Source organism: Dermacentor andersoni, chromosome 1, assembly GCF_023375885.2.
Source record: "Dermacentor andersoni chromosome 1, qqDerAnde1_hic_scaffold, whole genome shotgun sequence".
NCBI lineage: Eukaryota > Metazoa > Arthropoda > Arachnida > Ixodida > Ixodidae > Dermacentor > Dermacentor andersoni.
This window is the reverse complement of record NC_092814.1, coordinates 265,102,502-265,116,448: the sequence shown is the minus strand read 5'-3', so window position 1 is coordinate 265,116,448 and position 13,947 is coordinate 265,102,502. Positions and strand designations below refer to the sequence as shown.

At 45.2% G+C, this 13,947-nt stretch overlaps 1 protein-coding gene across 5 annotated transcripts in view; it reads left to right on the top strand.

Moving 5' to 3' along the window:
• LOC126548203 (EEIG family member 2) overlaps window positions 1–13,947 on the top strand; it is a 100,524-nt gene that overhangs the window by 47,861 nt on the left and 38,716 nt on the right. For 4 of the 5 annotated variants that reach the window (XM_050196351.3, XM_050196350.3, XM_050196349.3 and 1 more), the window contains exon 5: window positions 8,401–8,567. In XM_050196351.3, the coding sequence (XP_050052308.1) occupies window positions 8,401–8,567 (167 nt within the window). The remainder of the gene's footprint in view (window positions 1–8,400; window positions 8,568–13,947) is intronic. The other variant, XM_055063087.2, reaches the window with a different exon arrangement.

The window sequence follows — 13,947 nt, the reverse complement described above, 5'->3', positions numbered from 1 at the left end:
GAACACCCGCCGTGGTTGTTTAGTGGCTTTGGCGCTGCGAAGCACAAGTTCACGGGATCAAATCTCAGCCGCGGCAGCCGCATTTCAATGGGGGTAAAATGCAAAAATGCCCATGGGTGCCGCCATTGAGTGCATGCTAGAACCTGAGGTGGTCGAAATTAATCTGCAGTTCCCCAGTACGCCGGGCCTCATAATCAAATGGTGGTTGTGGAATGTAAAATCCGAGAATTTAATTAAATGTTAAAGAATTTTTGAAGGCAAAGTCAGCAACAACGAAATGCTTGCAGAAGTGATGATGTTCATGTGGTCCATATGTAAATCTGTAAATAAAATTTTAATGAAATTATCCTGTCGGTACTTGAAAATATAGACGTTGGGGGCGGGGGGGGACTGACTGATCCCCCGCGCCCTTGGGGTCTGAAGATCTCCCAGGTTTAGTTTCTCCGAACTTGGCAGGTATGATATATAGTTTTAATAACAACAAAAAGTACATTCACTGAAATATATATATTCTGATTTGGCACTTGGGTTCTGCATCAGAGGAATCGCCACTTGACTCACTTGCAGCAGAGTAACCTCCGCATGCGCGTTGGTTGCTCTGCATGAACACGTAATCGAACCGTGTATGTGAGTGCATGCAAGAGAACACGATGGTTGTGCGCCCGTCTGAGAAGCCAAATGAGTCAGAAACTTGCAGTAATCCTTCGTTCCGTCGCTAGTGAGGGGCATTCAGCTTTTGCGAGCTGAGTCACGAGAAAAGAATTGCAGGCATGGCAATATTGTTTGTATATTGTCACGTGGTGGTGACGTTCAAGAACACAGTAGCAATACTGTGAAGAACAAACCTAACTTTTATTGGGCGAACCTGTGCCCACAAAAACAGGCTACACTTATAGCACAACGATAGCGGCGAACACTGTCGGCGATCGTCGAAAATCTGATCAGCGGGTCAAGCGCATCGGCTTTTATAGAGCAGTCATCGAATGTTCCAGACTAATCGTTGGGACCCGCATGCCTTCCACAAATTTCTACAACATTCGAGTCACGCGATGAAATCAGATAACACAAGGTTCGGCGACAACAGACAGCAAGGTAGAAGCATCGATAACTTTCCTGAAACGTCGGATACATGCAGGCGCGTCCCTCGCTGTGCGATTACAGTTTTTAAGCGGCGAAACGTGGTCGGCCGATAAAGATAAGCACATGTGTCAATATGATGGTATCATTTGTATATACTAGTGACACACAGTGAGCAGATGTAATTGCACCCCTGTAAGCAACAGATGGGTGAGCATCTAGCGGTCGCCCTTTGAGAAATTAGAAACCAGATGGACATCAGTATTCAGGTGTGCAATCAACAGAAACAGCCCACAAGATGAACCCAAAACTAACCATCGCATGGATGCGGAAGCAGTCACTGAAACGCCAGCGTAAAGAAGCAATGGAATGAAAATGAAAAGACTTCGGGGCAAATAAAAAAATTACTTGTATTGACACAATTCCTTACATCCACGCATTCAAACATACATACAGCTCCGTAAAAATACGGCATCCGCCATTTAGGACTTGTTCATGGCACTGTATATTTATGGCGTGGGCTGCCAGAGGGTTAAAGAATTAAGTCTCTTCGAATGTTCACATTACTGTGGTTAATCAGAAAAGCTGCCATTCCGAAATTACAAGAAAGTTTACTGTTCCTGAGCCCTATATGATTAGAAGATCCCAAGGTCCCAAACTATGCCCCCGTGGAGCCATTTTTTCATGTTTCAGTAGTTTTCTTTTTTTAATTATGTCTCGTTTGCACCACACAACTGGCACTTGCATCTTTGTGCAAAATATAATTTTTCTGTAAGAAGAAAGCCGAAACTTAAAATTGGAGTCCACAGAAGCATGCTTTATAAAATTTCACCCTCGAAATGCTTTGCAAACAAGGCCGCCTTGTATCACACAGTCGATCCAGGATATTTTGAATTCGAAGAGGATCATGAAATAGTTCAGTATATCGATAATTAGAAATATAAAATATATCTATCTAAAGCTTATTTGAGGTCTACGCACATTTTGGACTGTTTCCAGAGATCATAAAAACAGGAACTTACCGATTTGCTTCTCCAAGGCTGTGTCGAATGCACAAAAGTTGACTTGTTTGTTGCTCACAAACATTGCAAGTCACTGGCACTACAGGTCTTCGCAACGCTAACTCTAAAATCCCACGCTGTGTCTGGACGCGAGAGTGCGATGCGCCTTGCACATGTCAAAGTGTCACGATCTGTCTGGGTTTGTGAACGAGAGAGGGCTCGAGGCACCCTCCGTTAGACGGACACTCCGCAGCGTGGTGATGATGAACGATGGCTGGCGGCCGAGCAGCTGTGCTCTTCGGTGTTTATTGGGTGCGGCTACCAATGTTGCCTACCCTGTCTGGTAGGCCACCGAGCCTGGCGGGCCAACGAAGATTATGCCTGAGGGGGCGTTACATGCTTGTTACACAAAGGGCTTGTTGTGCTTGTTTGTTCAAGATTACATAAAAATGGATGCACTTCGGAAGCAAACTAGTTTGTATGTGGATACCCATTGGGCCGCCATCAGTGTACTTGTTCTGAGAGTCGCGTGTGAATGTGCCCGCCTGTATGTCCGTTACAATCGCTGGTAAACAGCCGATCTTCATACGTGGGCAATGAGCCAGGCTGACTCTTGTATCAGGTTTCAGAACTGATTTCCTATTGGAACTAGTCCTCGTTTTTCAACCACCCTAAAAAGTCCACACATCTCTTCTTGTGTGCCGCACTTGCAGGGGCACAGCGTTGGGCAGTGTTCATTATATATATTGAATGTGGTGGGGAACGGTAGATTAATATACGCGTAGTACATCACTATACTTTTGTATGGGATTTTTGAGGGGATTTTACAATTATCCGATATAAGCAATAAATCGATATATCCGAGTTAGATACATCCAAGATTGACTGCATAAAAACGAGTTTTTGCTATTGCAAACTTCAGTGAGAACATATAAACTCAGAAATGTGAAGTGTGCTATTTTATTCTCATTGCATATATGGTGTCTAGAATTCCCCTAGAGCATACATAGAACCTTCTTATTGTATTCTGCATTCTTCTGTGAGAATGGCTTCGATCTTCCATTTCCCTTTTGCCACTTTTGCACACTTCTGTATTCTCTCGCCACGAACAGGCACTCTTGAAGCTCTTTTCCATATGATACGCCGTGTGTCTGCTACAAAAAGTACCAAACTTCTCAAGCACTCTATGAATCCCCTTTTGGCCAGCAATCTAACTTCCATATAGAACATTCCTCAACTCAGCCCGCCTCCTGGACAGGAGAAAGTGGATATTAGTGCCACCTGTCGACAGAAGTGGTCACTGTTCTTCATTGACGTTCCACGGCAATTCTTGAGAAACGTAATATCCTGTTCAGTCATGGGGCAGTGTTGTGGTTAAATAAGTTGAGGGGAAGATCGTATGAGAATACGGGGGTTAGAATGCCAGGGCTGCGGCCATTTGAAACACTAGAGCTTGCCACATAAGCGCATCCAGTGTCGGGGAACAAGACTGCCTGGAAAGCCCCAGAATACAGGTCACTTTCCCATGCAGTGTGTGGCCCACTGCAGGCTGTGTCCCTCAGCTTTGTGAAATAATGCCACTTTCCAAGCGGTTTTATGTGCCAAACTTTGGGAACGTTTTGCAGATGTAAATATGCACACTCGAAATGGCAAAGGCAACATGCGCCAAAAACGGCAGTTGAAATTACTTTGGGACGTGTTCTGCGATGATCACTTTCGGCGATACTATTGCCTCGGCCGTCAGGCGTGCATTGATTGGCTGGTTGAGCAAAACCGGATGAGCTGATTGGCTGGTACAGACACCAACTCTCTGCACTGCAGCCAAAGGTAAGAGTGGGAACGTTGTACCTTTGGATGACAGAACAAAACTTAAAATTCGTGTTGGGCAAAGATAAATGACCTACAAGAATATAGTTTTATGCCCTGCCTGTCGCACCTAAATATCACAGCCACCTTTAAATGACAGACAATCATGAATGTCTTACTTTTTGTTTTTTCATCAGAGAAAGCATTTGTGGCACACTTTGATGATTCACGGAGTGGTAAAATGCATTATCCATGACAAGAATGCTCCTCAGATGCAAATGCAGCAACAATTTTGTTCACAGACCACTTTTTGCAGCGTTGCCTGCACATCTCTTCATAAGAGACACTCATTTTACTCGTGTAGAATGCACCTGCAATAGTATTGAGAAATTTCGTTTCATTTACATGGCACTTGACGATCAGTGTTGCCATTTTAATGATTTTGTCTTTAGATTTAGTGACATTTTTAGTTGTTAAGCAAGAAATTTTTCTCTTTGGTGACTGCAGAGTTTTCTTATTGACGGACAGAACATTTGGTGATATTTTAGCGACCTCGGAGTTTGAAGCTCGGAATTTGAACCTCGGAATTTGACCTCGGAATTTGAAAATATTTAAAGACGCCTTAGCACTTCTTATGAGTTGTGAAGGCAAAAGCATTAATGTCAATGCCGCTGAAGGGTCCTTTTAAGTTTTGTGCTGCGAGTGATGTACCATTGCGGTACGTGCTGCTGGAGCCAGCAAGCTGCAGCAGCCTGCGGTGCCAATGCCTGCATGCCACTGACATCCTTTGCGATGAGAAACTGAGGAAGCAGCAACAGCCACCAAGGCCGAAAGGCGCACGCAGCAGCTAAGCCCAGTGGGGTTGAGAGAGAAAGAGATGGGCTTTTGAAAGCAAGAGCGAGGCTGGTGTGGTGTCGCAATGATGCCCTGTCCCCTCATACAACACCTGGTGCGCTATGCAGCAGCAAGTGCTGTACATGACTTGATGTGGCATCGCAGCCAATGGAATTTCGGTGACACCAGCTTTTTTGCTTAGTGGGCCAGTTGATGCTTACGCATCAAAAGTTTCTTCCTAAATGGCTTCTTTAAATGCGCCTTAGTATTGAAAACCAACAAGTAGGCGGCTGAAATTGGCTGTACGATGCATGACCTTAGTGATCATGATAAAGCAACAATAATCTCCACTCACAAAGACCATGCACTACGGTTAATTGCATGGCGTAGAGGCCACCACACTGCAGTCTGTTGGCATCGTACCATCAGTGGGACACATAATAGAAGTGGAAATTTAGTGGAACATCTCAGCATATGTGCCCTATATGTGTCAGACCTATTTAAAACACAAAAAATGGAGTTTTGGGAAGTTTATTGCATAAAAAAAACATTTGTGCTAATTTATAAATGTATCAACAATAAACTAAACTACTGCACACCTTGAAAAACTTTTGTCTGCTTATTGTCACCTAAAATTATTTGCTCGTTTTTTCTTGAAATAGGGCCCTCAGAATAATACAAATCTGCAATTTAAAGAAGTAAGATGTGGCATTGGAGGATGCAGTTCTTGAAAAAAAAAGATGTGACCCTCAAAGGGTTAGGAACTCCGTCTTTCTGTATTTCCTGTGATGCATCATAATATGAAGTTAGGCCTCCAGATTATTAGGTTCCATATTACTTTGAACCAGTTTTGCAACAATGTACATTTTGTTATTCTTTTAGTCCCGTATTACTTTTTTAAAGACTCGCCCTTAAGAGGCGACACTTTACTTACTGTGAAGTTCATTATGTAGTTGTTTTGCTACAGTCTGGCTATTCCATTTGCAGTGTTCAGGTGTGTATGTCTATAGCTGTTATTGCTCAAATGTAGGCTTGTGCGAATATTCAATATTTTCGAATAGTTGAACGAATAATGCGCTATTCGATCTTAGCTTCGATTCGAATTTTGGTATTCGGAAATTTCGAAGTATTCGGCTCGAACGAATAGCCACACGTGGCAGGGAGAAGGCGTTTTCGGAAGTTTTGGTTTTGGATTCAGAAACACTTTTCCCCATCCAATCCAATCCAAACCAAGCCAGGAAGACAGCACTATACTCAGAACAAGGGCGTACAAAAATGCATCTCGTCAGCAAGGTGGTGTGGTCGATTGCGTTTAGTGGGCGACTCTGTCTCTGCCGTGGCGGTATTTGATCAATCCCAGCCACCTTGGACTACTCCAGAGAGCACCATGGGGGACTTGCATGTGGCCAGCAATCCGATTTGGAACTTTTTTGTAAAGATTCCACCAGGAACCGAAGCTCGATGTCTTAAATTCAAGGCAGTCGTGAAGACCCCGACAAGTACGACAATAACCCTAGCAACATATTTAAGGAGGCGCCCAGGGTTACACAAGGACTACCAAGAGAAGCGGGACGCACGCGAAAGGCCATCCAAGCTCAAGGGGGCAAGCAAGGCAAGTGGTCAACAGCCATCCATAGCCGGCAGTTTCAAGCCGAAAATGAAAGCGTCGGACCCAAAAGCCCAACAGATGACAAAAATGATAGCTCCCTCGTAGCTCGTGGTGTGCACCGCTACAATATTGTCAAAGAACCGGGTTTCCTCGACATGATGAAGTTCGCTATGCCGGATTATGCCGTGCCGTCTCGGACAACATTCTCGAGAGCCATTATTCCGGACCTCTACGCATCAAGCAAAGAGAAGGTGAAAAAGAAGCTCGGGGACATTTTTGCAAGTGGAGTGGAGTCACTTCCAATCGCAACTGATGGTTGGACATCACGGGCAAATGACAGCTACGTTCGTGTAACTTGTCACGTCATGGACAGTGACTTCGTGCAACATGTGCATGTATTGGCTTGCACGGAGATGACACTCTCACACTGCAGAAAACCTGTAGCTATTTATTGCAGGTGTCATCGAGGAGTGGGAACTTCCAGCCCACGATACTGTGCCGATCTTCGTCGTTGCAGATAATGGAAGGAACTTTACTTCTGCAGTAGTGCGGTCGTCCTGGAGTGGGGGGGGGGGGGGGGGGGTGCAGTGTTTCGGACACACCCTTCAGTTGTGTGTCAGTGATGCCAAAAGAGAAGTGTCAGGGTTTTTGCAGCTCTGTGCTAAGGCCAGAGCAATTGTGGCTAGATACAAACGGAGTGCCAAGGCCCGAGAACGGCTTCAGGAAATTCAGAGAAACATGCAGCTGGACCCTCTTGAGGTTATACAAGACGTCCCGACGCGATGGAACAGTGAGCATGCCATGATGGCCAGGCTCCTGAATCTCCGTACGATCATCACTGTAGAACTTTCAGAATCTGACGCAGTTCCAAACTTGAAAACAAGTGAGTGGAAGCTTATGAATGCAGCAGTGCAGGTCTTGAAGCCACTTGACCATGCCACAACTGAACTGTCTGGGGACAGATATCCCTGTGCTGTCACAAGTCATTCCCCTGTTGCAGTGTACCGAGGTGGTTCTGCTGAACATGTTTCCGAAGGTGGTGAGGCAGCATTGCTTGCCTCAAGCCTTTTGCGTCGCATCAAGACGAGGTTCCCTGATATCAAGATGTCACACCTTCCTGCATTGGCAATGTTGGTCGATCCTAGATACAAAGATCTCTGTTATGCTGAACAACCCGCAAAGCAATGGGCGTTCACTCTATTCACAATGGCAGCAAAAGAGACTGTGCCAGTTGATCAACATGGTACAGCAACAAGTGAGAACAGCACCTGCTCTGCAGACCCATCAGGGGGCTCTGTGTGGAGTGCTTTTACACACTTCAGTTCGCGTGCACATCATTAGTAAAGCCGTACAATCTCGGATGAGGTTTCTGGGTACTTGAAGGCCCCCTTCTTTGCCGGTCCGAAGACCCCCCTTGTGTCGTGGAAAAGTAAGGGCAGCCACCTTTACCCAACCCTGGTTGCAGCTGCCCGTAGGTATCTTTCGATTCCAGCCACCCAGACAAGAAGTGAAAGGCTTTTTTTCAACTGCAGGAGCCATTGTAAGCTGCAGAAGGGAGCACCTCAAACCCCCCAGCATGTGGAACAGCTAGTGTTTTTGCACGAAAATTTGTAGATTTTCGTAAATAATCGAGTTGTTTACTTTCCTTGAATAAATCCCAGACCTTAGGCCTCTGCCATTTTTTTTTTCTTTACTTGCTACTATTCGAAGTATTCGCTTTGAAATTATTCGAGAATTACTATTCGCGTCGAATTCGCTTCAAACCAAAAAAAAGCACTATTCGCACAAGGCTACTCAAATGTTTTTACCCATGTCCGGCAACAGCATCCACAAAGAGGTTAAAAGATCTGCAAAAAAGTTAAAAGATCTGTTTTTTACTTCACTAATTGATTCATGCGAGCTCTGGAACCAAATGTATAAGTATGAAGACTCGTCTGCAGGGGTGATGCTCCTACAATATTCTAGCTAGCAGGGAAGTCTGAATAATTTGGTCATTGCTGTCAAAAGAAATATGCACATTGTTGTGATTATAGACGAGACTGACTCAAGTCTGTTTATGTGGTTTCCATGCAGTCCCACACTGCTGCCGTGCCCTGCACCCAGTGAGCAGCAGCCCAGTGAGCTGCACGTAGCGGCCCCCAAGGTGGATGACCACAGTGGCAGCAGCATTGCAAGCAGCAGCAGTGGCTTTGGCAGCCTGCCTCGTAAGCAGCGACCTACCATTGGCAGCACATCTGCAGGTGCGCTGTGGCACTGTTGCATTGTCCTCTCACCCACGTTGTTGATTAGTTCCAGTGGGTAGTTGTTTTTCCACTACAATCCGATTACAAAATTTCTGGAAGTACTCACATGCTTTTGATGGATGGAAATTATGTATCTAGCTAAGAGAAATTAAATATGAATTAATGAAATGACACATGTGAAAGCAAATTCAACCACTTTGCAATGGTCGCCCGTACAAATTGTGCACAATGCAAAGAAAATTTGCCATGCTGTCTTCACATTCAGTATGAAAGGCACAGTGCTCACAGTATGATGGTTGACTGTTTCATTCTCTCTTATCAATGTCTCCATGTCCACTTTTGCATATTCTGTTACATTGTTTTTGGATGCAGTTCTAAACCTAAACCGAGACCTGCTCACTTGGAGAGTTAATTGCGTGTTGACACATTTGCCGAATTTACGTTTTCGCAACTAGAAAACAAAAGTTGCAGGGCATCTTCCGAAGCACTGCCATGGTTGTTTGAATTTGAAATTTGACAGTACACGTTGTAATGGGTAAAAGTATAAGGTAGCAAATGTGCATATTGGCATACAGAGCTTTTTTCATAAAATAAACTGATAGCTGCATCAGCAAAGATCCTGCTGCATGCTAGTGCATGTCTGCATCTTGAATTTCAAGATCGAATAACTTTTGTTTCCTCACCGATTGCACCGCACCGATTTTCGTAACCCTTTTTGCATTGAACTTGGGGGGCCGAACTAAGGGCCATGATATATATATATAATCAGCCTGGTTACGCCCACTGCAGGGCAAAGGCCTCTCCCATACTTCTTCAACTACCCCGGTCATGTACTAATTGTGGCCATGTTGTCCCTGCAAACTTCTTAATCTCATCCACCCACCTAACTTTCTGCCGCCCCCTGCTACGCTTCCTTTCCCTTGGAATCCAGTCTGTAACCCTTAATGACCATCGGTTATCTTCCCTCCTCATTACATGTCCTGCCCATGCCCATTTCCTTTTCTTGATTTCAACTAAGATGTCATTAACCCGCGTTTGTTCCCTCACCCAATCTGCTCTTTTCATATCCCTTAATGTTACACCCATCATTCTTCTTTCCATAGCTCGTTGAGTCGTCCTCAATTTAAGCAGAACCCTTTTCGTAAGTCTCCAGGTTTCTGCCCCATACGTGAGTACTAGTAAGACACAGCTGTTATACACTTTTCTCTTGAGAGATAGTGGCACCCTGCTGTTCATGATCTGAGAATGCCTGCCAAACGCACCCCAGCCCCTTCTTATTCTTCTGATTATTTCAGTCTCATGATCCGGATCTGTGGTCACTACCTGCCCTAAGTAGATGTATTCCCTTGCCACTCCCAGTGCCTCGCTACCTATCGTAAACTGCTGTTGACTTCCGAGACTGTTAAACATTGCTTTAGTTTTCTGCAGATTAATTTTTAGACCCACCCTTCTGCTTTGCCCCTCCAGGTCAGTGAGCATGCATTGCAATTGGTCCCCTGAGTTAATAAGCACGGCAATATCATCAGCGAATGGCAAGTTACTAAGGTATTCTCCATTAACTCTTATCCCCAATTCTTCCTAATCCAGGTCTCTGAATACCTCCTGTAAGCACACTGTGAATAGCATTGGAGAGATCGCATCTCCCTGCCTGACGCCTTTCTTTATTGGGATTTTGTTGCTTTCTTTATGGAGGACTACGGTGGCTGTGGAGCCGCTCTAGATATCTTTCAGTATTTTTACATATGGCTCGTCTACATCCTGATTTCGTAGTGCCTCCATGACTGCTGAGGTTTCGACCGAATCAAACGCTTTTTCGTAATCAATGAAAGCTATATATAAGGGTTAGTTATATTCCACACATTTCTCTATCACCTGATTGATAGTGTGAATATGGTCTATTGTTGAGTAGCCTTTACGGAATCCTGCCTGGTCCTTTGGTTGACATAAGTCTAAGGTGTTCCTGATTCTATTTGCGATTACCTTAGTAAATACTGTGTAGGCAACGGACAGTAAGCTGATCGGTCTATAATTTTTCAAGTCTTTGGCGTCCCCTTTCTTATGGATTAGGATAATGTTAGCGTTCTTCCAAGATTCCGGTACGCTCGAGGTCATGAGGCATTGTGTATGCAGGGTGGCCAGTTTTTCTAGAACAATGTTCCCACCATCCTTCAACAAATCTGCTGTTACCTGATCCTCCCCAGCTGCCTTCCCCCTTTGCATAGGTCCCAAGGCGTTCTTTACTTCTTCCGGCGTTACTTGGGGGATTTCAAATTCCTCTAGACTATTCTCACTCACATTATCGTCGTGGGTGCTACTGTGTGTGTGTGTGTGTGTGTGTGTGTGTGTGTGTGTGTGTGTGTGTGTGTGTGTGTGTGTGTGTGTGTGTGTGTGTGTGTGTGTGTGTGTGTGTGTGTGTGTGTGTGTGTGTGTGTATATATATATATACAGTCGAACCCGACTATATCGTCTATATATCGAACAATTTCTGGTCACGGTATAGTTACAATGAGTACATATAGCAAAAATTACGCTTACATCGAACAAATATTGCAGTGACTCCCGATATATCGAACGTCAAGCGGCGGAAAAGTGCCCCCAGAAGTTGGCTTTCCCTCGCGGTAGCGGGGAAACCCGGCGGCGCGGCTCCACTCTCCCTACCGTGACCGCGCTGCCTCGGGCTGTTCGGGCGAGCCGTCGACACTCCCCCTGTCGCGCATAGTGGCGGGTGGAGGCCACATCCTCCCTCTTTATCATCTTTCACTTCCCATTCCCTCTCCCCTGACGACGCTTCGCCGAGCTTCATCACGGGTTGCAGAATCAAGCGTCCTTCCTTTCTTTAGATCGCTATCTATCGACACTCCCCAGCAAAAAATGATCCTGGCCCGCCTCAGCGCTTGCTCAGACAGCCAATCAGAGGCTCTTGTGCTGTCTTCGTGCAAGATGGCGAAAGTGCGAGTTGTCTGGCTGCTTTTCAGGTTTATCGCGTGTGCGCCTTGTGGGCCTTTTCCCGCGCTGTTGCCGTGATGAAGCGGCAGAATTCGCCTTTCGTCGTGAAGCTCAAAATCACAAATTGCGTCGAACGCGATGAGAAGTTGGTTGTCCCCGCAGCGTGCAAGATTCCGAGGAGCACTCTCGGCACGATTAGGGCTGAAGCGGCCAGATTCGCAACCCGGTGCCCATAGCGCCCGACGCGTACGCACGGCCGTGTACGAGGGGTTCTTCATACGTTCCGGTTTCCGCGTGCTCGGTTATGACTGTAAATTTTTAATGAATGCGACGAAGCTGTTGCCGGTATTGCCGAAGTTTGGAGCGAGCTGTCAACATTTCCGGGACATTCGAATCAACGGTGGGCGACTTTGTGAGTGCAGATGATGTTGTCGCGACCACGGGAGAGCCCGGAAACGAAGACTACATCGCCGACATCGTACCGAGCACAAATGAAAGTAGGCACAACTACGGTCCTTTGCCCACATCCTCTGAAGTGATTGGTTCACTCGCATTAGTCCGATGCTTCTGCGCGAATGCGGTAGGTTGCGGCCTCAGCTGCTCCGACTCCTTAACAACGTGGGGAAGTGCGTGCGTCGCAGGCAGCGAAATTGCCCAAGCAGAAGAAAATGCAGGACTAATTTATGCGAAATTAAGCTAGTTTCTTCAATAAAGTGATTTTATAAATGGTATGTACATTTATGACATCAAATTATTTAGCAGGCTTATATCGAATTATGCTCTCTATCGAACTGATAGGCGTTTTTTTGCGAGTTCGATATAGCCGGGTTTGACTGTATATAAATTCTAATACAGGTGGACCCATATATATTTAGAACGAAAAAATTTGAACATGTCACACCTTCATTTGGCCGAAAATTCTCGTAGCTTGCATATTTCGGCGCACTCACACTCACTCGCACTCATTTCAAAGGCGTGCGTGTGACTGTGAGTGTGAGTGAGTGCCGGTGAGTGTGAGTAGAGGTGAGTGTGAGTTCGAGTGTGTGCCAGTGAGTGGAGGTGACTGCAAGCGTGAGTGGGCACTTATGAGTGTGAGTGGAGGTGAGCGTGAACGTGAGTGAGTGCGGGGCCTGGAAAAATGAATGTGAGTGAGATTCTCCCACACTGCCGACCTATGGCTGGCATACACTACGGTGCTCTGTTGCTCGATGTTCGCTCACCCGTAGCGATGTATTAAACCAGATTATTTTACGTCCTCTTGTCTACGGGCCGTTCCCTCCTCGATGATCAATGAGGGGCAAGCCCCAAGTGAACGCTGTTGAAGTTGGCGGCTGCTCATAGTCATGAAGTTATTTAAATATAAAACATTAGTAACGGAACTACTCAGTTTATTCCGTTCCCTAATTGTTTTAAGGAAATATGAATATTTAAAGGAATTTGAGTTAAAAGTGTATTCACTAGGTGTTTTAGAGTGCTTGTGGCCTGTTGACCTAGAACAATTCAAATAATTTTGTACAGATGTGTCGGATCGTTTTGTTACCATGAATAAATTGAAACAAAAACTTTAGTCGAGCTAGTTTAGCCCTACTTTGCAGTGTTAATAAATCGGCTCTTTCTAATAATTCAGTCCATGAATCCGTTAACTTGTATTTATTATAAATGAACCTTATTGCCTTCCTCTGCACCCCCTCTTACGAGTTCTTTTGTGTACGTAAATGAAACAATACATGTGTACTCGAGCACTGGTCGAATAAGCATTCTGTTGGCCAGCAGATTTGTATCTGCTCGCGCAAGACGAAGACGTTTTCTTAGAAAGATGAGCCTCTTTGGTGCTCAGCACATACATTGATTTCCACTTGAGGTTATGTTGTCAACATGGGTTTCCCATCGGAGAGCACATGTTAAAGTGACACCTAAATATTTACCCTGAAATACACAAGTGAGAGGTGCGTTATTAATAATGTAGGTAAAATCAGATATCTGCTTCTTTCTACTTACTGTTAGCATTACTTATCTTTGGGCATTTGGAGTCATCTGCCACTCCTGACACCAAGAAAAGGTAGAATTTTGTATATGGTAAATCATCATTACAATTAATTTCGCGGTACGAAAAACAGTTGCCGTCGAATAGACGGATGTTGCCATGTAATCGGGAAGACAAATCGTTTATGCATATTAAAAATAAAACTGGGTCCAAAACTCTGCCTTCTCGCACTCCAGATGTAATAGGTGCTAAACTGGAAACTTGGGTCTGAATATGCACGAATTGTGAGCGGCAGAGGGTAGCACACTCACTCACATTCACTCGCACTCATTTAAAAGGCGTGAGTGCGAGTGAGTGCCAGTGAGTACGAGCGGAGTTGAGTGCGAGTGAGTGCCAGTGAATGTGAGTGGAGGTGAGTGCGAGCGTGAATGGGTGCTTGTGAGTGTG